Source organism: Rana temporaria, chromosome 9 (genome assembly GCF_905171775.1).
Source record: "Rana temporaria chromosome 9, aRanTem1.1, whole genome shotgun sequence".
In the NCBI taxonomy this organism is placed as follows: Eukaryota; Metazoa; Chordata; class Amphibia; order Anura; family Ranidae; genus Rana; species Rana temporaria.
In genome coordinates this window covers 12,220,211-12,244,926 of record NC_053497.1, presented here as the reverse complement: position 1 = coordinate 12,244,926, position 24,716 = coordinate 12,220,211, and the positions used below count along the sequence as shown (strand labels likewise).

The 24,716-nt window shown below is 48.3% G+C and overlaps 1 protein-coding gene across 1 annotated transcript in view; it reads right to left on the bottom strand.

The window, feature by feature from the left end:
- The window catches only part of LOC120913097 (gamma-aminobutyric acid receptor subunit beta-4-like), a 191,842-nt gene that overhangs the window by 21,481 nt on the left and 145,645 nt on the right, over positions 1-24,716 (bottom strand). The window contains exon 4 of the mRNA XM_040322798.1: positions 19,178-19,398. Within this exon, the coding sequence (XP_040178732.1) occupies positions 19,178-19,398 (221 nt within the window). The remainder of the gene's footprint in view (positions 1-19,177; positions 19,399-24,716) is intronic.

Below are 24,716 nucleotides of genomic sequence, written 5' to 3'. Positions count from 1 at the left end.
CATGCTCGTCGTACGCGATGACGTCACCGCGTTCTTGCCTTTCAAGAGAACCGCGGTTCTTTTGAAAGGTCTGTGTGTACACTCGGGCCGCAAGAGATTCTTGCCAAGAATCTCGTCGGGAAAAAACTACGGGCCAGATTCAGAAAGGAGATACGACGGTGTATCTCCGGATACGCCGTCGTATCTCTGAGTGTGTGGCGTTGTATCTATGTGACTGATTCATAGAATCAGTTACGCATAGATTTCCCTAAGATCCGACCGGCGTAAGTGTCTTACACCGTTGTATCTTAGGCTGCATATTTATGCTGGCCGCTAGGTGGCGCTTCCGTATAGTTACGCGATGAATATGCTAATTAGGTAGATACGCCGATTCAGAAACGTACGTCCGGCGCATTTTTTTTTTACTTCGTTTACGTTAGGCTTTTTCCGGCGTAAAGTTACCCCTGCTATATGAGGCGTAGCCAATGTTAAGTATGGACGTCGTTCCCGCGTCGAGTTTTGAAAATGTTACGTCGTTTGCGTAATTTGTTCGCGAATAGGGCTGTACGTAAGTTACGTTTATGTCTAAAGCAATGACGATTTGCGGCGTAATTTCGAGCATGCGCACTGGGTTTTTTTCACGAACGACGCATGCGCCGTTCTTAAAATACGTCAAATACGCGGGGTCACCATTCATTTAAATAAAACACGCCCACATGATCCCCATTTGAATTAGGCGGGCTTACGCCGGACAACATACGTTACGCCGCCGTAACTAAAGGTGCAAGTTCTTTCTGCATACGGAACTTGCGCCCTAAGTTACGGCAGCGTACCGTATCTGAGATACGTTAGGCTGCGCCGACAGATACTCCAATGTATCTGAATCCGGCCCAATGTTTTTTTCCTGACGAGATTCTTGCCCGTGTGTACGAGGCCTTAATCTAGGCTTACCTGTAGGTAAAAGTGGTTGTAAAGGGTTTGTGTGCACTGTATGCTTTTACTAGAGGAAGAAATAGATGTTATTCCCTCACACCCCCACTGTCAGAACAGAAATCTACCTTGCTTACATTAGCAGAGTTCCGTTCTGAGGCCCAGATTCTCAGAAGAGATACAACGGCGTATCTCTGCGTTGCACGGTCGTATCTATGCGCCTGATTCTTAGAATCAGCTACGCATAGATTTCCCGTAGATCCGACTGACTGACCGTCGGATCGTAACTGCATATTTATGCTGGCCGCTAGGTGGCGCTTCTGTCGAGTTCCGCGTTGAGTATGCAAATTAGCTAGATACGCAAATTCCCGAACGTACGCCCGGCCGACGCAGTAAAGTTACGATGTTTACGTTAGGCTTTTCCCGGCGTATAGTTGCCCCTGCTATATGAGGCGTACATGCGGCGTACCAATGTTAAGTATGGCCGTCGTTCCCGCGTCGAAATTTGAAAAAGTTACGTTGTTTGCGTAAGTCGTCCGTGAATGGGGCTGGACGTCATTTACGTTCACGTCGAAAACCAATGACGTCCTTGCGGCGTACTTTGGAGCAATGCACACTGGGAAATTCCACGGGCGGCGCATGCGCCATTCGGGAAAAACGTCAATCACGCCGGGTCACAGTACATTTACATAAAACACGCCCCCCTGATCCAAATTTGAATTAGGCGGGCTTAGGCCGGCTGATTTACGCTATGCCGCCGCAACTTACGGAGCAAGTGCCTTGAGAATACAGCACTTGCCCGTTGCGGCAGCGTAACGTAAATCGGATACGTTACGCTGCCGCAGAGATACGCCGCTGGACGAGAATCTGGCCCTGAGTCTCTGCCTGATGATCGGCGGGTGCCGGTGGACATCAAGTGCCCGCCACCTGCAGATCAGCTTCTGCTGTGTATGATCACAGCAGAAGAGGCCCGCTGGCGGCGTGCATTGCCGCCCCCTGCAGGCGGGAGTGCAGAATTGCATATATATGTGAGATCCTGCGCAGGAGGGCCGCACTGTAGCAGTAAATCTGCTATGGGGTGGTCCTTAAGTGGTTAACTCACATGACTTAAAAAAAAAACATCATGTAAAAAAGGAAAAAAAATGATACTTCAAGCCGTATGTTCAATAATAAAGCACACTGCCCCATTGTAGCGTCAAACAGATAAAAAAAAAAAAATGTAATAACACTGCAGGCCGGTAGAATCCAAGGCGTTTTTTTTTTTGCTATATTTCTCTCTACAATAGGAATAATCAGTTTCATTTCAAGTGGAGTTGGTTTCTATGGAAACAAGAAGAAAGAGGATCGGGGAGGGGAAACATATAAATGGGAGGTGGGTGGGGAGTAAATGTATGAGGGGTGACGCAGGAAAAAGATAAGCAATGAAACAGAGGTAATGAGGAAAAAGCAAGGAAATTTCAGGGAAACATTGAGACGTTTGTGTATCGCCCCGATTCCCCGCGTACCGCTCCTGTTACTGTGCGCGCGCTAAATATATCCCTGCGCTGCATAGGGGGGGGATGGGGGGTGTTACTATACATAGATATTGCATGTTCTCACATGTACGAGGATACAAATAAAACGCACAGTTGGAAATGCTGCTGTCAATACGGCGCAAAAAAGGGAATAATTCCCGGTAGATACATTTACACATTTCAGAGCGTAAAACAAAATGGACAAAAAAAGATACATTGTAACCACTTGAGTCCCCGAACCTTTTCCTCCCTAAATTCCCCTGAGTCCCACATTTTTTTTCTTTTTTTTCTTTTGTCGATATCTCTGTTCTGCACATTATACCTTACCAAAATAATATTACACATTTTTTTCTCTATTTACCGTATTTATTGGCACCCTAATTTTATGAGGGAAGTCCCAGAATGTTTTTTTTTTTTTTCTTCTTCTTCTTTTGTCGTCATCTCTGTTCTGCACATTATACCCTACCAACATATTATACATCATTTTTTTTTTATTTTATTTACCGTATTTATTTTCAGCCTGATCTGTGCCCATATGCAGCCCAACCATTGCCCATCATTGCAGCCTGATCTGTGCCCATATGCAGCCCAACCATTGCAGCCTGATCTGTGCCCATATGCCGCCTCACCATTGCCCATCATTGCAGCCTGATCTGTGCCCATATGCAGCCAGCTGATACACTTGGAGCCGATCAAGCAAACCCATGGAGAGTGGTGCCACTCATGAGTAAGGAAGGCACACCATTGCAACCTCTATTTGGGCAAACCATAAACAATAGGTGGACACTTCCCACGGTCCATCCCGCTCCCACTTTGCCAGTGCAGACACATAAGTGTATACACGTCTGGAGCCAATGACATGTGGTACCTCTCTATCTATGGGGATGGCCGCCTATATTGAAGTTGGATATCTTTATTTTTAGACTGCTGGGTGCAATTTAGAAGGTGTAGGCTTTTTGAGGGGTGTGTGTGGGGGAGGTGTCCCGGGTGAGCCCCTCCTATGTTGTGGGAGGGGTGACCCACGACCCTGACCTTTCAGCACATGCCCACTCATTTGTGCATGTGTGTATATATTCCCACAAGCCCCACGGTGAGGGAACACTGCAGACCAACAAGCTCTGAAGAAAGGGGTACGCTCCTGAAATGCGTCAGCCCTAACATCGATTGTAGATTCAAGTGATTATCGCGTTCTGCTGATGTTGCTGGATTTCTGCTGTACTGTCTTTTAAGGCCTGATTTTTAACTCCACATTGTGAGTATAATGATTGATTTTAACATTTTAATAAAATTCATTTAGCAGTATCACACTAGGTCGGTGCACCCTCCGTTCTTTTCTCTTTTCTTAGTTTCATGAATTCCCACGATTCTGAAGAGGGCTGCAAGACTCTGGAAGATACCTTTTAATTGAACTATACCACCCCATAGCATCTTCCAAAAACACCGGAGCGCAGGAGATTTGTCTTTGTTTCATATGCAGCCTTACCATTACCCATCATTGCAGCCTGATCTGTGCCCATATGCAGCCTTACCATTACCCATCATTGCAGCCTGATCTGTGCCCATATGCAGCATTACCATTGCCTATCATTTCAGCCTGCTCTGTGCCCATATGTAGCCTCACCATTGCCCATCATTGCAGCCTGATCTGTGCCCATATGCAACATTACCATTGCCCATCATTTCAACCTGATCTGTGCCCATCAATGCAGCCTCACCATTGCCCATCAATGCAGCCTCATCAGTGCATTAAGACATGAATAAGCGAGTTTGGGGTGGAGGAACTTCACTGGCCTGCACTGAGTCTTGACCTGACCTTTGCGATGAATTAGAGCGGAGACTGCAAGCCAGACCTTCTTGTCAAACATCAGTGCCTGACCTTACAAATGCTCTTCTGGAAGAATGGTCAAACATTCCCATAGACACACTCCTAAACCTTGTGGACGGCCTTCCCAGAAGAGTTGAAGCTGTTATAGCTGCAAAGGGCGGGGCCAACTCAATATTGAACCCTACGGACTAAAGCCTCGTACACACGCTCGGTTTACTCGGCAAGAACCAGCAAGAAAACTGCTGGCAGAGCTTTCTTGCCGAGTAAACCGAGCGTGTGTACGAGGCTCTCAGGTTTCTCGACAAGAAAACTGCCCAGAATCAAGACGAGAAAAATAGAGAACATGTTATTTTTCTCGTTGTGAGATTCTCGGCAGTTTTCCTGCCGAGAAACCCGAGCGTGTGTATACTTACCTGTCGCCGTGGAAACCTGTGCATGCTCAAAATGACTTTGACGCATGCGCGGTAGCTTCCTAGGCATAGGTAGGGTGCAGCAAGATAGCGGCGACGGCATCGAATGTGACGAGCGCACGCTCGTCGTACGCGATGACGTCACCCCGTTCTTGCCTTTCTAGAGAACCACGGTTCTTTTGAAAGGAGAGTCTGTACACTCGGGTGGCAAGAGATTCTTGCCAAGAACCTCGTCAGGGAAAACTACGTTTTTTTTTTCCTGACGAGATTCTTGCCCGTGTGTACAGGGCTTTAGACTGGGATGTCGTTAAAATAAATGTGCATGGGGGCGTGGCTTGGACATGGACGCGTGAGGACGCTGATCTCCTGAGCTCCTCACACACCGCAGCTTAAACAGCACAGTCCGGCGGATTCGCCGCCTTCTAACGGGCCCTGAACGGCATGTCCCGATCCCGGAAGACCTCCTCCAGAAGCAAGCCTCCCGCACAGCTCGGAACCGGGTCCATCGGCGCTTATTTCGGCTGCGGCCTGCAAACACGCGGCGAGCCCTCCAAGATGGCGCCCGGGAAGAGCAAGGGGTCTGAGAAGCAGGGGAAGGACGTGGCCAGACTCTCCCCGCAGTCACAGCACGGAGGATCCCCCATCCACACGCCGAATCTGGTAAGGGACGCGACCCCCCCCTGACTCCCCTGGCTCTGTGGCCTCATTAGGCCTAGCATCCGACGCTGCAGAGGTGCTGGGCGACCGGGACCTGAGGCAGCACTTGCTATCCCTCCCCACACGGGAAGATTTGGACCGCTTTGCCACCAGGGTGGAAAAAGCGTTTAAACAGGACATTGATCAACTAAAAGCTGATACTACTCAGCTTGGTAACAGACTGGAAACGCTGGAGCAGATTGTAGATGAGGCCTTGCCTACTATTGCACTACTCAGAGATAAATGTGCTGCTCAGGATTTTCAAATTGAGGCCTTGATCACGCAGCTGGACGATTACGAAAACCGCAGCCGCAGGTCCAACATTCGTATCAGGGGCTTGCCTGAAGCTACAGGGGCTAGTGATATTATTCCCACCTTGCAAGGCATTTTTAAGGAACTGCTGGGCCTCCCCCTAAATGACAAAGTGGAGATCGACAGAGCTCACAGGGCCCTCAGACCCCCGTCACAGGACGCGGAGAACCCGCGGGACATTATATGCAAGCTCCATAGATATACTGTTAAGGACCGAATCATGCAGCACATGCGCAAACGCCCATATTTTGATTTTGATGGTGCCAGGCTTTTCTTTTATCAGGACCTATCACGCCGCACCCTGATGCAGCGCAGGGCTCTCTCCCCCCTATTGGAATCTTTGAGATCTGCAGATATCAAGTATAGCTGGGGGTTCCCGTTCAGGCTGCAAGCTAGCAGAGATGGCAGGTCTGCTATCCTACGCAATAAAGATGATCTCCCACGTTTCCTGACGCAGCTACAGCTAGAGCCGGTAGACTTCACAGATTGGAGAATGACTTCTGCTATTCCGACGGTGGCAGCACCCCAGCCCTGGCAGCAGGTCCGAAGCTCCCGTGGCCGTAAGCGTCCCTCATCTACAGGGGCTGGAAGAGGATCCCCGACAGGGGACTGAGGACTGTCGCACCCTCTCGCATCCGAAGGCGGAGAACCCCGGCGGCCGCCGGTAGTTCTTCTTGTCCCTTTTTTGATATCACCGACCGACTCTGAGATCCCCAACACCACCCTCCAGAGACTGTTTGATGTAGAGGCCCAACCGAGGGTCTCCCCTTTTTTCTTTTTCTCAGTTGTATTTCTTCTGGCACACAAGTGAGGGGGGGGGGATGTTTGTGTGGTTGTTACTCCCTTTCGGTCCCGAAACTACGCACGTTTTGCTTTTTGCGGGATCTTGCCCCATAGCCAGGACCATGTTGCAGTGCCTTACCCACCCAATGCCAATGGGGATCTGTACACTCAGATAAGGAAGAGGAGGAGGTGGGACTGTGGGCTGGGGGGCGGGTCCGGGGTGGTTGTTGGGCCTGGGGCTCCCTGGGGTCTGGGCTTGTTGGATTGGATGCCCTTAGTATGCCTGGGATCTCTCCTGGGCAGAATAGTGCCGGATTGTGTTGTTTTTTTTTTTTTTCTTTTTTTCTTACTAGTGTGTGTGAGGGGCGGGAGCTTCCTGGCTCTCGGTGTCCGATCACGACTCCCACTTAGGACCACCTGTTATGGGTATAAGCCCTGTTAAGGGCACCTTGCCCCACCTTTGTGGCCCCGCATTTATTTGGGGGCCACCTGGGCCGGGCAAGCAGTATAGGGTCGCACTCTCTTATGCCCTTTTGGCATTAGTGGACCCGAAAATGTTTTTTTTTATTTGTTGTGTATGTTGTGTCGTTAATGTCCCTTTATCCCTATGTCTCTTTTCTCCTTTCTCCTTTCCTTCCCCTCTTTTCTCTTTCTCTCTACTAGGGAAGCGCATCAGCCCCTACGGATTCGGAATGGCACCTGGACGACCACACTCATGCTCCCATGGCTACGGTTAAGGTAGTTTCTTACAACACACGGGGTTTGTGCTCCCCTAATAAGCGTAACAGGCTCTGGTTAGAAGTGAAACGGTTGAGGGCGCAAGTGCTGTTCTTGCAAGAGACCCACTTCACAGACTCATCTCTCCCGAAGCTTCCCACCCATTTGTTTCCGCAGTGGTATCTTAGTAATTCCCCAAAACCCAAGTCCAGGGGGGTGGCCATCGCTATCCATAAGCATTGCCAATTTCAGCCCATCGACCACAAGACGGACCCCCAGGGACGTTATGTGTTTCTAAAGGGCTTGATTATGGGACAGAAATTTACTTTTGCGACCTTGTACGCCCCTAATGTGCAACAACTTACATTCATTGACCAGACCCTTGCCCAGCTAGCTGACTTCCGCGAAGGTAGACTCATTCTGGGGGGGGACTTTAACATCAGCCCGGACCCTATGCTGGACACTTCGACGGGTAAGACCACCCACTCTAACGCGTTTTTACGACACTTTAGGAGGACACTTCAGGACCACACGTTAGTGGACTGCTGGAGGGCCCTCCATGTTACGGAAAGGGACTATAGTTATTTTTCTAGTGTCCACAAGGTGTATACTAGAATTGACATGCTTTTGGTGGATCAGGACGCACTGGACCTTCTCCTGGGGGCAACTATTGACCAAATCACTATATCTGACCATGCCCCAGTGACCCTCACGCTTTCTTTATCTCAGGCACTCTCCAGGGTTAGGACCTGGAAGCTCAACGAGAACCTGTTGGATGATCTGGGGGTAGTGGCGGGGATCCAGGAGACCTTGACGCACTATTTTCAGGAAAATACAACCGAGGAGGTAAGCGGAGGCACCCTGTGGGAGGGTCACAAGGCTGTGGTCCGTGGCACCTTTATTGCTATGGGTGCTAAGCTTAATAGGGAGAGGCAGGCGGACTTCCAGCGAGTGCTTCAGGCGCTGCGGAGGGCAGAGCTCAGGCATAAGAAAACGTCTGGTCCCGAAGATCTTAGTCGTCTTACTGAGCTCAGAGTGCTTTTTGCGAAATTACTGGATCGCAAAATCAATCGCAAATTGAGATATATGGCCCATACTTACTACGAGCAGGGTAACAAATGCGGCCGGTTGCTGGCCCGTGCTCTTCGGAAGAAGAGGCTCCTAGCTCACGTGCACAAATTATTGTCCCCTGGGGGTGAACAAACACAGCATACCTCAAAAATCGCCTCGCTATTTCGAGACTATTATGAGTCTCTGTATAATTTGAATTCCGCCTCCTCTCCCGCAGCTGAGACTCTCAAACGGGCCAGAATCGAGGAATACCTCTCCTCGATTGGGCTCCCTTCCCTCCTCTCGGAACAGGCGACAGACTTGGAACGTCCTATTGACACGGCCGAACTGCTGGCCACAATCAAATCATTGCCCTCGGGCAAAAGTCCGGGACCGGACGGGTTCACTAGGGCCTATTACCTGAAGTTTTTTGACACCTTGCAGGCCCCCTTCTGTGCCCTCCTTAACTCCCTGGCGACGACTGGCGGCCTCCCGCAGGAGACTTCGTTGGCACACATTACAGTGCTCCCTAAAGAGGGCAAGGACCCCACCCAACCTCAGAGCTACAGGCCAATATCCCTCCTAAACACGGACTTAAAGATTTTCTCTAAAATCCTGGCCAACCGACTGAAACACCTTATCCCCGACTTGGTACATGCCGATCAGACTGGCTTCGTGGTGGGTAGGGAAGCCAGAGACAATTCCAACAGGGCCCTGCAGCTTATACATTGGGCGCACACACGGGATCGGATGCCTCCTTATTTGATATTGTCCACCGACGCGGAGAAGGCATTCGATCGCGTGGACTGGGACTTTCTCCGCGCGGTACTCGCGAGGACAGGTCTAGGCCCCCACATGCTACGCTGGATATCTGCCCTATATATTTCACCCACGGCCCGTGTAAAGGTAAACGGCGGCCTCTCTGAGGTGTTCCCCATACGGAATGGCACGAGACAGGGGTGCCCGCTCTCGCCCCTCCTGTTTGCTCTGGTCTTGGAACCATTGCTTCAGAGGGTTAGGGAGTGCCCGGACATCAGGGGGGTACAGGCAGGCTCCCTTGAACATAAATTATCTGCTTACGCAGACGACATACTTTTTCATGTTGTCGACCCCTTTTTCTCGTTGCCAAGCCTTATGAGGGAACTAACTGCATACGGGGAGGTCTCCAACTTTAAAGTAAACCTTACAAAGTCCGAAATTCTACCAATCACGGTCCCGCAGACCTTGATATCCTCCCTGAGAGATTCCTTCCCCTTTAAGTGGTCCACCTCCTCTATAAAATATCTAGGGATACAGCTCACCAACCATCATGACTCTTTATTTAAACTGAATTATATACCCCTTCTCAGTTCCATCACACAGGACCTCCAGACGTGGGACAGGGCCCTTTTCACGTGGGTAGGTAGGACGAATATTCTAAAAATGGTAGTACTGCCACGCATCCTATTCCTTTTGCAAATGGTACCGATCCGATTACCGAAGCGCTTTTTCATTGATCTTCGTAGCCTTTTTACCAAATTTGTATGGGGGGGCAAAAAACCCAGATTGGCAATGTCCATACTCCAGCGGGCCAAGATCAGAGGGGGCCTGGGCATACCGAACATCCCACAATATTACCAAGCGGTCGCCTTGCAACGGATTTTGAATTGGAAATTCCACACATCCCTTAAACTATGGGTCCCCCTGGAAAAGACTATGGCTGGGAGGGATCTGTCCTATGCGCCATGGGTACCGGCTGAAGAGCGGGGGCTCTCGGAGTGGGTGTCCCCATTGACGGCACACTCCTTGAGTCTGTGGGATAGGCTGAATACTAGCTTAGGCTTGGCGCCCAGGACATCTCCCCTGGCGCCGATTTGTGGGTTCCCGTGGTTTGCCCCCGGGGAGCTCAGGTCATCTCTGGGTACATGGGTAGGTGACGGACTATGTAGTATAGCAAAATTTGTGGAGGGGGGCGTTTTGTTGTCTCTAGACGCGTTGCGAGAGAGATTCGGTAGCTACCCCTTTGATTTCTGGAGACATCGCCAACTGGAGACCTTTATAACCAAAAGCCATAAGGCAGCTCCGATTAGGTCCACTTTGACTGAATTTGAGGACATGTGGTTCGCTGCGGACCCCCTGCCTCATGCGATCTCAGCTTTATATGGGCTGCTGGGGGAGGCATCACCCTCCCCCACCCCCCACTTTGTGAGGGAGTGGGAGAGAGACTTACACATAGACTTTACCGGGGAACAACTTCACCATCTGTACCGACTGACCCACTCAAGCTCTGTAGACTCTAGGACCCAAGAAAACAATTATAAGCTACTAACAAGATGGTACAGAGTCCCCACTACGCTAGCAAAAATTTTCCCTACCGCTTCTGAGGTGTGCTGGAGGGGATGTGGGCAGAAAGGCACGTTCCTACACATTTGGTGGGAGTGCCCGGTGCTCCGGCCGTTCTGGGATGTTGTTCGTAAGCATATCTCTGAGGGCTTGGGGCTGGATATTCCGGCCCGGCCTCAACATTTTCTGCTTCACGTTCCTACCATCTCACTGTCCCGATATAAGAAAAGTGCTCTCCCCCATCTCCTCAATGCAGCCAAACGTCTCATCCCAGTTCATTGGAAGAGCTCACAAATCCCTAGCGAACAGGACTGGTTGGGGAAGGTGGGGGAGATCATGGAGGCCGAGAGCTGGCTCGCAGAGTGTAGGGACACCAGGGAGCGCTTCAATAATATATGGGGTGAGTGGAGGGCGCACATCCAAGATACTGCCCCGTTATCGTCCAGCTTAGAGGAGGCCCTGCTCACTTTAGCAGACCCCTCCTTTGGGAGACTCGTCCAGGCGCAACGCCAACGGTCTAACCAGGAGGCCTCCTGAATACTACTATACCCCGCATGGGACGTTGGTGGGGGCTGATCCCTCCGCTTCTTTCCTTCTATACCTTGCTCTCTTGTTTCCTCTTCTTACCCTGACTCCCTTGTCTTCTCTCTCTCTGTGTGTCTGTCTAATGTGTGTCAGTTTGTGTGTCTCCTGTTAATTTTTTAATAATTTCTTTTTTTTCTTGTTTTGCCTTTGTGTTGTGGCATACGGCTAAAATTAGGCAGGCATGTGGTATCTCGGTACCCGGCCTTGCCTCGAGCTTTCAGGAAGGTCCCTGGAAGGTTCCCCTTTTTCGCTTGTTACTGGGCCGCCTAAGGCGCCCTTGGCGGACTACAGGGAATGTATTGATGCCAATATGGGAACATCGTCAGTTTCTGTTCAGAGACGGGGGTTCGGGGCCATCCCGCTCCCCACCTGTTGGGGGGGATGCCCGCTCAAGTGGATCGAATGTCCGGAGTAGGTGGGATGCCACCCCTCCCTTAGACCAAGTAGAACTGTATCCCGGCTGTAATGCATAACTGTGCTCGGACTAGGTTAATGAGATGTTGCCCAAATGCCACTGTATTATGTATTTGTTGTACATTTTATTTTTTGTATCTCGTTTATAAAATAAAACACTTATTATACAAAAAAATAAAATAAATGTGCATGTAAAGGCAGGTGTCCCAATACTTTTGGTAATATAGGGCCAGATTCACGTAGAAGTGCGGCGGCGTAACGTATCGTAGATACGTTACACCGCCGCAAGTTTTCATCGCAAGTGCCTGATTCACAAAGCACTTGCAATGAAAACCTACGCTGGCGGCCTCCGGCGTAAGCCTGCGTAATTCAAATGGGCGTGTGCCATTTAAATTAGGCACGCTCCCGCGCCGGACCTACTGCGCATGCTCCGTTTCGAAATTCCCGCCGTGCTTTGCGCGAAGTGACGTCATTTTTTCGAACGGCGACGTGCGTAGCGTACTTCCGTATTCCCGGACGTCTTACGCAAGAAGGAAAAATTTTCAAATTTCGACGCGGGAACGACGGCCATACTTTATACAGCACATATGTGTGCTGTGTAAAGTTAGGGCACCAAAAACGACGACTAACTTTGCGACGGGAAACTAGACTAGCAGCGACGTAGCGAACGCGTAAACCGTCGTGGATCGCCGTAACTCCTAATTTGCATACCCGACGCTGGTTTACGACGCAAACTCCCCCCCAGCGGCGGCCGTGGTACTGCATCCTAAGATCCGACAGTATAAAACAATTACACCTGTCGGATCTTAGGGCTATCTATGCGTAACTGGTTCTATGAATCAGTCGCATAGATACTCTGAGAGATACGACGGCGTATCTGAGATATGACGGTGTATCTGAGATACTCCGTCGTATCTCCTTTGTGAATCTGGCCCATAGTGTGTTTATATATATATATATATATATATATATATATATATATATATATATACATACATACATATATACATATACGCACACACACACACACCTTTTTTCTCAAAGAATGTGAAGGTACTCTTTCTCCCTCCCAAGTCATCCTCCCCCCCCCCCAAATCCCCCTGCCCGCTTCCTACCCACCTCTTAGCGCCGACCCTGATCTTAGCCCCTTACACACCTCCCAGCACCACCCCTTGAAGTGAATACAGAACCAAGTATTGTTTTTTGGTGCTAGGTAATTTGTTAAATATAACAAGAAAGGCGGATCAATTTCATCTGACGATCTATGGGCTTTTACACATGTGTTTTTGGGCAGCCACCAATTACACCAATTGGGCTCCCAGAGGACTCTAAGGGTCGTTAGGTCAAGGATTCTGTGTGTATGTTATTTGCATTTATCGATAGTCTAGTCTCCTTTTACATTTCTGCTGCAGGTTACCTTCTGCCGAGCCATCAGCCTGGTAGGCCTGAACATGTGGGGCTGATTTCCCCCTTGTTTGTTTTGTGGATACTAGTAGTGAAAAAATGGTAATGTTAGGATTAAATTCACCTGCTGGTGGCACTATCCTGCTCTGGGCTGTTTGCTGCAGTTCCAGTGTCCACCAGCAGGTGTCTCCCAGGACCTAGCAGGTTATTGTAATTAGGCTAATTAGTGTTCAGCTGCCTGGGGGCTACTTAAAGCGGAGGTCCACCCGTTTTTGTTTTTTTAAAAAAGCCAGCAGCTACAAATACGGCAGCTGCTGACTTTTAAAAAATGGACACTTACCCGCGATGTCAGCAGACGAGGCCTGGCAATCGCTCGGTCCTCGGCTGCTTCCGCCGCCATCCTTGGTGAGGGAATCAGGAAGTGAAGCCTTGCCTTGCCTTGCGGCTTCACTGCCACATTCCTTACTGCGCAGGCGCGAGGATCACTTGGTTCTGTGATCCCCGCTCTCCTGGGAGCAGTGTTTCCCAGAAGATAGCGGGGAGGGTGACGTCACGAGGCTGGACTCCCGCGGTAGTCAGAACCCGGAAAAGTGGTGCAAATACCTGTCTCAGACAGGTATCTGCACCCCCCTCCCCCCTGAAAGGTGCCAAATGTGACACCGGAAGGGGGGAGGGATCCAAAAAGCGGAGGTTCACTTTTTGTGTGAACCTCCGCTTTAAGGAATCACCTCCCTTCCCCCTGGGTGTCACGATCTTGGTCCCTGCCTTGCTGCTTATCCTATCCAGTCTGCACCCCTGTGCCTTGCTCCTGCCTCCCTCTGTTCTGTTCCCAGCCGTGATCCCCCATCCTCGCAACCCTTGTACCCTTGTACCTAGCTTGGTCTGTATATATACAGTATGGGGCAGATTCACATAGAATCCGCGGCGGCGTAGTGTAAGCCATTTACACTACGCCGCCACAACTTACTGGAGCAAGTGCCGTATTCTTCAAGCACTTGCTCCGTAATTTGCGGTGGCGTGGTGTGTATGGCCGCGTAATTCAAAGGGGGCGGCTTGTATTTAAATTAAGCGCACCCTCGCGCCGATCGAACTGCGCATGCGCCGGCCGTAAAAATAGCCCAGTGCGCATGCTCCAGCTCACGACGGAAAACGTCAATGAAGCCGACATGAGCGTCATTGACGTAAAGTCCTATTCGCGAACGACTTAGTAAAACGACGGAAAAAGACGACGCTGACCCGACGCCATACTTAACATTGCATACGGCGGACTGACGTAAGGTTATCCCTCATATAGCAGGGGTAACCTTACACTTACGGAAACGACGTAAACGACGACGAGGCGGCGCAAAATCGTTCGGGAATCGGCGTATCAGGCTCATTTGCATAGTCAAATGAGAAATCAACGTAAACGCCACCTAGCGGCCAGCGTAGAATTACATCTAAGATCCGACGGTGTAAGTGACTTACACCTGTCGGATCTACGCCGTATCTATGCGTAAATGATTCTAGGAATCAGACGCATAGATACCCGGGGCCAAAAACAGAGATACGACGGTGTATCTTGAGATACACTGTCGTATCTCTTTTGAGAATCTGGCCCAAGGTATTTAGTTGTTCAGGTTCAACAGCTCTTGTTAGTGGGATTATTTGTCTTTTGGGGTTTGTTTATGTTCATGTTTGCTGTGTTTATGGTTTGCTGTGTTTCACTATAAATAAATCTCACTTTAATATATATATATATATCCTTTGTTTGGTTTCAGTTCCCTTGTGTAGCTACATGTCTGGTCACCTTATCCTTATCACCTTATCACGCTGATCCTGACAGGTAACATTTTTTTTTACTACAGCAGGCTACAGAGAGGGAAACGTGCAGCAAGGGGGAGTCAGGATGTCAAAGTGGCTTGTAGACGGAGGGCATATCACTGTGCCGGAACTAAGCTGGCCTGGAACTATAATACGTGTCTGCAGCTGTTTGGGGGTGTTACGAGACATTTGGGGGGCTTGCTTTGCCTGTACACCCAAGAAGACATTGCCAGTCCATGCATTCAGTGCTGGAAGTGCCGTTACTGTGCACTGCTGCGTTGCTGCTGATAAAAAGCCCTGAGTATATGCAGTAGATCACTGTATTTCCAGCTCATAAATCTTATCTGACACAGCCATAGTAGAGTTTGTGTCGGTGGTGACTTCACTGTAAACAACATTTGTTCTCTTCAAGGCTGCCAGAACATTATGGCAGTGTTCAGTATTCTAAAAAGTGTTCTGACCTTTCTAGCTATGCTTAAGATGCCTTTTAAACTTGAATATGTTCTGAAGACCTTCTGAAGCAGTAGACTGAGCACATAGGAAAATTAAGTAAGGAAGTTTTTTTTTGCCTATGCATGGAGCAGTGACAATATTATCAGCTCTCTGTATATGTATGGGAAGGGCCACCAATGGGGAAGGGGGTTACAAGCAGCTTTTCTGTACTGGTTCTCAGCAAGGAGGCCTGTGGCTGTCTGCATTTTCCTTCCCTACGAGTGATTATATTCCCATTCCAAGATAGTCTTCTAGTGAAATATTGCTAGGAGTATGACACGTGTACCTTCCTTCCAGTCAGATCTGAATGTAGTTCTGGGCCTTAGTTATCGAAAGTCATATTCGACCTTCTACTCACTGAGCTTCTTATACCTTGGTGCAGGGGTCTCCCAGCTATGACCTGTGGGCCACAGCTGATGTCAGGACCTGGATCATCTGCTGGTTACACACTGTGCCTTCCAGAGAAGAAGGTTGTAGTTTCAGTGTTTCCCAGCAGATCCCAGTAATCAGTTTCAACCTGATGCTGGCTGCTGGGAGGGTATTTAGTTCCTCCCTTACTGGTGCCTCTTGCTCAAGTTTTTATCTGCTGCCAGATTCTGTTTGCCATTGATCCTGCCCTGTACCCTGCTGCCTTTTACGTACTCCTTATGTTCCTTATCCTAGTTTTGGTTCCCCCTTCCCATCTGCTTCCTGCACCTCCAGTTTTCCCCTGATTTTCTGTGTTGCCCATTTTTGTATATATTGTATATAGTAGTTGTTAGTTAGGCTTTCTATAGGTTAACCTATGAAGCTGACTGATGGCCCGTCGTGCGTACACACCATCAGTTAAAAAAACGATTGTGTCAGAACGCGGTGACGTAAAACACAACAACGTGCTGAAAAAAACGAAGTTCAATGCTTCCAAACATGCGTCGACTAGATTCTGAGCATGCGTGGATTCCATAGGTTAATTTTAAAGCAAGTTGGCTTTTTTTTTAACCTAAGGTTAAATAACCTATGGGGCCCACACCCGATCGGTTTGGACTGAAGAAAACGGTTCATCAGACCGTTGTCCTCTGGTTAACCTTATCCTGTGTACGAGGCCTTAGGCCCTATACAGACGAGAGGATTTATCCGCGGATACGGTCCAGCGGACCGTATGCACGGATAAATCCTCTCGAGGATTTGTGCGGATTTCCATCCGATGGAGTGTACTCACCATCGAATCGAAATCCGCGCCGAAATCCTCTGGCGATGACGTGTCGCGCCGTCGCCGCGATGATGACGCAGCGACGTGCGCGACGCAGTCATATAAGGAATTCCACGCATGCGTCGAATCATTACGACGCATGCGGGGGATCCCCTCGGACGGATCGATCCGGTGAGTCTGTACAGACCAGCGGATCGATCTGTGGGATCCGATTCCAGCGGATAGATTTGTTGGCATGTCAACACATTTTTATCTGCTGGAATTCGGAAATATCCGCGGATAAAGATCCACTGGAGCATACACACCAGGGGATCCATCCGCTGAAAACGATCCGCTGAGATTTTTCAGCGGATGGATCCTCTCGTGTGTATGGGGCCTAACATACCTCCCAGCACGACCCCTTGAAGTGAATACAGAACCAAGTATTGTTTTTTGGTGCTAGGTAATTTGTATGGAACTTGTTAAAGATAACAAGAAAGGCGGATCAATTTCATCTGACGATCTATGGGCTTTTACACATTGTTTTTGGGCAGCCACCAATTACACCAATTGGGCTCCCATAGGACTCTAAGGGTCATTAGGTCAAGCATTCTGTGTGTATGTTATTTGCATTTATCGATAGTCTAGTCTCCTTGGTTAAGGTAACCAGATTTTTTTAATTAAATCCGGGGACAGATTTTTTTTCTTTACTAATAATGGCAACAATCAGCAACTCTCTGCCCATCGCCACCCGCCTCACAGTCTCTTAAGTCTTACTCTTCAGGCCCCGGCTAATACTGGATGGGGAGCGGAGGAAGATCACTCCGCCAGGGAAGGCAAGGAGATAGGCAGGTGGCTGGCCAGGATTTGAGCCAAGGCAGAAGAACATGCGAGCGAAACTAAATGGGCATGCGCCCGAAACTGAAGAAATATTCCCTCCGCTCCGACCAGCACATGATCATCAGAAAGGGTCACCCTATATTAGGTTGATTAGTTAGGTATTCTGTCTCTGGGTTTTTGGTTTACTTATATTTTGGATGGATTTTGTTTCCCTATAAATATATCTCACTTAAAGCATGCACAGTCTGGTCCTAGTTTACTGAGTATAGCCACGCAGGTCTGGTCATCCCTGCTGCTGATTCTTGACAGCCGGTCCACTACTGTATTTTCTCTTGCCCACAGCTGGGGTCAGTGGTGTATCCTCAATATGAGGTTTAAAATCAGCAAAGGCTGTCTATGGTCTCCACTTCTGATCTAAGGGGGGACTCTGACGCTATCCTAACATAAGGGGGGACTCTGATGTAGGGAGGGACTCTGATGGGGACACTGATGTAAGCGGTAACTCTGATGTAAGGGGGGACACTGAAAGGTACCAGTGGTGGTCCGTTCATTAGGGGGACACAGGCGCCACCCCCCCTATCCATGCATCCGGCCCCTTGATCTACATACAGGGCATCTGACTATGGATTCCAATGGGGGGGGGGGTGTTTTTTTGAAGCACATGATTAGAGACAGAGGCTCTTATAGGCTTCAAAAAAGGGTGGGCCCAGTTGTATGACAATAGCGAATGAATAGTCACTATTTTCACACTAAATCTCCTCCCCGCCAATCAGGAAGCGGCCTGTTTCCCGATTGGCAAAATGTCAGGCGATCCCATTGGACGCCTAGTGCCTAGGAGGAGGGCGAAAGCCGCCATGCTGGAAATGAGGACACTGGAGCCGCTGCCTGCCACCTAGATGGGGTAAAAGCCGGACCGTCCGCCACCCACCACCTTGATCGGGTCCACAGTGCTGGAGCAGAGGACACCGGAGCTGCCACCCACCACCCAGATGAGTTAACTTCCAGACCGACCGGCAGACAGCGGGCGGGGGGGGAGGGGGGTGTATTAAGCTGGTGTGTAGGTAGTGCCCCCCCAAAACATCAGCCGTCACTGATGGTCCTGATTTTAGGGGGGATTCTCATGGGGACTCTGATGTAAGAGAGGGACTCTGGTTGGGGACCTTGATGTAAGGGGGACCCTAATGTAACAGGAACGATGATGGGGACCCTGATTGTTTTTTCGGGTCATAAATGTTTTTAAAATACACAAAGTGGCCTTTGTACTGGAGACCTCTTGCCTTGGTAGAGTTTTTTTTTTATGAGCAGTCATTGTTAAGACCTCCAATGGTGGTCAAAGGAGGTGGGTGGAGGTTGGGAGGAATGGGGAACCAGGTAGGCTGTACAGGGGCCCCACATGGTAATGGCACCCCTGTGTATGGGTATTAGGGATGTATAGTACATAGAGATTGTGAAAGGTGACATCATAATTTTATTTAAAGTGGTTCTAAAGACTCAAGGTTTTTACCTTTGTGCAAGGTAAAGAAAACCTTCTCTGTGCAGCAGCCCCCCCCCCCCCCTTAATATTTACCTGAGCCCTATCTCAATCCAGTGATGTGCACAAGTGCCTCTGCTTTTCGGGGACTGTGCCTTCACACTGGCTGAGACAGCAGCAGGAGCCACAATCACAGTCACAGAACCAATCAGGAGGGGGGGGGGGGCAAGCTGTGGCTCTGTGTGTCAGTGGATGCGCAGAGCCACAGCTTGGAAGCGAGCCTGCTTTGGGTGCCCCCAATGCAAGCTGCTTGCTCTGGGGGCACTCGACAGAAGGGAGGGGCCAGGAGTGCTGGCGAGGGACCCGAGAAAAGGAGGAACGGGGCTGCGCTGTGCAAAAATGTATTTCATAAAACAATGAACAGATTTAACTCCCAAAAGCTCAAAATGGCCAGTGGCTCACCTTAACCCGTAGAGTACTGTACCATCTGGGTGCAATCTTATCATTCGATTCTTGACTGTGACTCCATGTAGAAATGATTTCTTGTCATTCAGAAAATATGTATCTGGGAGCCAAAGCTGGTCGGCCACTCTGTTATCCAGTGTGAGATTCAGGGGGAGGGCAGTATAAGCCAAACGCTTATCACGCCAACTCTGCTGGAAATACATGGTGATGGTATAGTCCTGCAACAGAAAAAATAATAAAAAATTTAAAAATCAAATAATGAAAAAGGAAACAATCAATCAATCAATCAATCTGTGAAACGGATCAAAGTGCTGAATCTGGTAGATCTCCAGCAAAGAAGATCTTTTCATTCATCTTTAATGTCAACAAAACTGCCCTGTTCAAACACAGCCAATTGTCAAAAAGGTGTCCTCTGACTTTTTCATAGTTGTCTATAAATAGTGGTCTATTTATAAAAACAAAACAAAAAAAAACTAACAAAATAAATAAATCGCTATTCATTAACTGAAAATGCATAAACATTCGTTCTGTGCCTGTTAAAGCGGGAGTTCACCCGAAAAAAAATGTTTAACATTAGATTGTGCCTAATTACGGGAAGCAGAATCGGGTGTTTTGTTTAAAATCGATGCAGTACTTACCGTTTTAGAGATAGATCTTCTCCGTGGCTTCCGGGTATGGTCTTCGGGACTGGGCGTTCCTATTTGATTGACAGCCTCCCGTCGGTCGCATACAGCGCGGCACGAGTTGCCGAACGTCGGTGCGGCTCTATACCGCGCCTGCGCACCGACGTTCAGCTACTTTCGGAAACTGGTGACACGATGTATGCGACGGTCGGACGGCTGTCAATCAAATAGGAACGCCCAGTCCCGCAGCCCATACCCGGAAGCCATGGAGAAGATCGCTCTCTAAAACGGTAAGTACTGCATTGATTTGAAACAAAACACCCGATTCTGCTTCCCGTAATTAGGCCCAATCTAATGTTAAAAATAGATTTTTTGGGTGAACCTCCACTTTAATTACCATTACCGTATTTTCCGGCGTATAAGACGACTCGGCGTATAAGACGACCCCCTAATTTTCCAGCCAAAATGTTGGTTTTGGGATATACTCACCGTATAAGACTACCCCCTTTCCTACTAGTCATGCCTCGCCTCACGGTGCCACCATTACATGCCAGACTATGCCAATACATGCCAGACTGTGCCCCATTACATGCCAGACTGTGCCCCATTACATGCCAGACTGTGCCCCATTACATGCCAGACTGTGCCCCATTACATGCCAGACTGTGCCCCATTACATGCCAGACTGTGCCCCATTACATGACCAGACTGTACCCCATTACATGACCAGACTGTGCCCCATTACATGACCAGACTGTGCCCCATCACATGACCAGACTGTGCCCCATTACATGACCAGACCTGCCTCATTACATGACCAGACTGTGCCCCATTACATGACCAGACCTGCCTCATTACATGACCAGACTGTGCCCCATTACATGCCAGACCTGCCCCATTACATGACCAGACCTGCCCCATTACATGACCAGACCGTGCCCCATTACATGACCAGACCTGCCCCATTACATGACCAGACCGTGCCCTTACCTTATCCCATGCGAATCGCGGCCGTGTAACCTAACATCTTACCTTACCAGAATTTCGGCCGTATGATTTTTCAAAAGCCGCGCCTCCGACGTCTTCTGTTCCGTGATAGGCGGAACATTCAGCTTCCCAGGAGGCACTGTGTTCAGTGTTCGCCTATCACGGAGGCCCTCTCGTCCGAGGACGAGAGGGCCTCCGTGATAGGCGGACACTAAACACAGGACGAGAGGCCCTCCGTGATACGCAGACACTGCCTCCTGGGAAGCTGATTGTTTCCGCCTATCACGGAACAGAAGACGTCGGAGACGCGGCTTTTGAAAAATCGTACGGCCGCGATTTTGGTAGGGTAAGATGTTAGGTTACCGGGGTATAAGACGACCCCCGACTTTTAAGAAGATTTTAAGGGGTTAGAAAGTCATCTTATACGCCGGAAAATACGGTACTAATTATTTTTAGTATTTTTCTTTTTGCACAGTGCATAAAACTGTGGCTGTTGGTGGGTCAGAAAGTTCTTACTTTACCTTCTGATGCCGCATACACACGACCGTTTTTCGGGTTGTAAAAAATTACGTTTTTTTTTTTTAATGTCATTAAAAACGATCGTGTGTGGGCTCCAGAGCATTTTCCACAAACCATTTACAACGGACAGGAGTGATTACAGCGACCAGCTTTTATTTAATTATGTAAAACCTTTCTCCCAAAAGGAGCAAAACTGTTTGCTGTAACTGTTTATAAAGTGTGATCTGGAGTTCAACTTCAATTTTTTAGTGTATCCACATCTGCTAAACCACCTAACACCCCCTTCCCCCCAGACTGACAATGCTGTTGTCTAAAGGTGCCCCCTGTTCTCCTTCATCCAGGGTGGGATCACTAGGTAAAAACAACAGAGGTGAAAAAAAAAGCCTAAAAAAAAAAGAAAACAAATGCAGCCACCACATCTAATGATTGGTAAGCTGCAATATAATACATGTTTGCTTTTGAGTTTAATTCCGCTTAAATTCTCATGATAAGAAAACAGAACAGGTTTGAACAATTTTAGACTGAATAATAAACTGAATAAGAAGGTAGAAAAACTGGAACAAATCATTGTAGAATCTAAGAGGATTAAATACCAACAGGACGTCAAGCACTATTTAAATAATGAGGAATATAAATGGGGTGCAGAGAGCCCTTTAGAAATTGACACCTTCAGTCCATTTTGAAAAAAAAGCGTTTAAAGAGAGAGGGTGACTTTTATCACCTTAGAACAATCAGTTGCCACTTCAGAATCCTCTGGTATGGTGTCCTCCAAACCTAATACGTCAGCGGAGGACACCAATATCGTGAATGTTTGAGTGGCAAAAACAGGCGTCAGGATTCATAGTACAAAGCAAAAAATATATATATATATATAAAACAGGAAATCAAACGCAATACTAGAGTAGGATGGCCAAGTTTGTGCACATCCTTACTATCTACCATAGAATAAGCGTGCGATATTAACTTATTAGTCCCTGACCTCAACCCTACTTTTGGAAAACCTTTGGCATCAGGTCTTCCCATCCAACATCAGTACCTGACCTCAACCTTACTGAACACCTTTGGGATTAAAGTCTTCGTATTCAACATCAGTAACTGACCTTAACCCTACTAAACACCTTTGGGATCAGGTCTTCTCATCCAACATTAGTACCTGACCCCAATCCTGACGTCACAGAACCGTCACAGAACCGGTCCAGGCTCGGGCAAGATATCAACAATCAAGTCGGTATTCACCCACAACCCTGGCTCAGGCTCTCGGCGAGCCACTGAGAGCCTAAGCTGGCTGCTTCCACCCCCTCCACAGCCCAGCGCTCCAGTGAGCGTGTGGGGGGGGGGGGGCAGAGCAGGTGACTGACAATCATCTGCTCATGGAACTCTGAGAACCAAGTGATCAGCAGTTTTTGATAGGTAAGTTCTCAGTCTAATGCCGCGTACACACAATCGGAAATTCCGACAAGAAAACTGTGGATTTTTTTTAGACGGAATTTTGGCTCAAACTTGTCTTGCATACACACGGTCACACCAAATTCCGACCCTCAAGAACGCGTGACGTACAAGACTACAACGAGACGAGAAAAATTATGTTCAATGATTCCGAGCATGCGTGTTTTTTTCCCGCATCGGAATTGCATACAGACGATCGTAATTTCCGACGAGAACTTTTCCCGTCGGAAAATTTGAGAACCAGCTCTTTTTTGCTGTCGGAAATTCCAACAGAAAAAAGTCCGATGGAGCCTACACACGGTCGGAATTTCCGACCAAAATCTCACATCAAACTTTTCTTGTCGGAAATTCCGATCGTGTGTAGGTTCCATCGGACTTTTTCTGTTGGAATTTCCGACAGCAAAAATTTGAGAGCTGGTTCTCAAATTTTCCAACGGGAAAAGTTCTTGTCGGAAATTACGATCGTCTGTATGCAATTCCGATGCGCGAAAAATAATTCTCTTTTAACACCTTTAGGAAGAACCGGAAAGCCAATTGTGAGCCAGGTCTTCGCGTCCATTTTTGTTATTTATTTTTTGGCTCAATGGGCACAAATTCCCACAGTCACAGAAGATTGAAGGCTGTTATAGATGCAACAGAGCACAATTAGGAGATAGAGACAGAGTATTGTCATTGTGACAGGAAGTGCCCTAACAAGGACCCTCAGGGTTGGAACAACAGGGATTATGTTTAAAAGAAAAAGTTGCAGATTTAAAAAGATTGAAAACGGCTTTTGAAATAAAGATGCAATTTTAGCAATTGGGTTTACTTATACTTTAATGATGTTCAGCAAAAAAAAAAAAAAAAATGGCTAGTTTATCAGACAATTGCAAATGTTTTTTTATAAATAATACAAACCTACATTTATATGTATTAAATCTTCGCTGTATCAGGCACAGAAAAAAAAAATCATCCTCTTTATGGCAAATCTTAGTGACAGCTGGAGTAAACAGTAGCAATTTAAGAAATCTATTTGTTTAGTGACTGATGAAAGGAAGATAATGAGTGAAAACAGTCCCCGGGACAAACTATGCGACTTTGACTAAAAAAAAGCCTCTAAGCACTCGGAGAAAAGGATCCATCTCCAATTGAATTCAGAAAAAAAAGCAGCTCTGAAAAATCTTTTAAAAGTAGAACTACAGCAAAAAAATAAAAAATAACTGTCTACAAATGAATAACCTATTAATAGATAAGATGACAAAACCAGCTTTTTCTGTACGATTCACCTTTAATCCAATGATTTCCCCCGCAGCACTTTTTTCTGCCTCTAGATGTCCTCAGTCTGATAGCAAGCATCCATCAACCCACTTCCTTTGAGCTCACGTCATCCTGGAAACACCCCCAGCCTATGACTGGACAGTGGAAGGAGAAGCAGCACAGGGATGAGCTCATCTCTCTGTAACTGTGCTTTCTTCTCCTATGCTTCTTGCCAGCACATGAACTGATTGGTTCCTTGTGCTGCTTTTTTCTCTCACACTCCAGCCCTGCTGTACAGGGACTGCAAGAGGCTTATACCAAATCAAACATAGGTACACAGTGGCCATGTTCTTCTGTGACATGAGGGGGCTAGCTGTCTCTTCCTGCCGTCCCCATGATGGCAGGCATGCGAAATTTCACGAGGGGGTGGCTGCAGGTACCAGAAAAAAAGACGCCCCCTCCCACCCCCGTGATGCGGCACATACACAGTAGAATCATTTCTGGGTATTACCAGTACTCTATAGTGCCAGTCTTATGGGCCGGCAGGGCTGCCATCAGGGGGGTACAGGCATTTTTTTTGTTGCATTACACATGTAAGGGACCCAATGGTCCCCAGGGCCCCTTACAGACCTGGCCTGCCCCCCTAATTTTTTTTTTTTTTAATTACACCTGTAAGTGGCCCGATCGTCCCCAGGGCCCCCCCGCTTACGCTTATTATCTTGCGT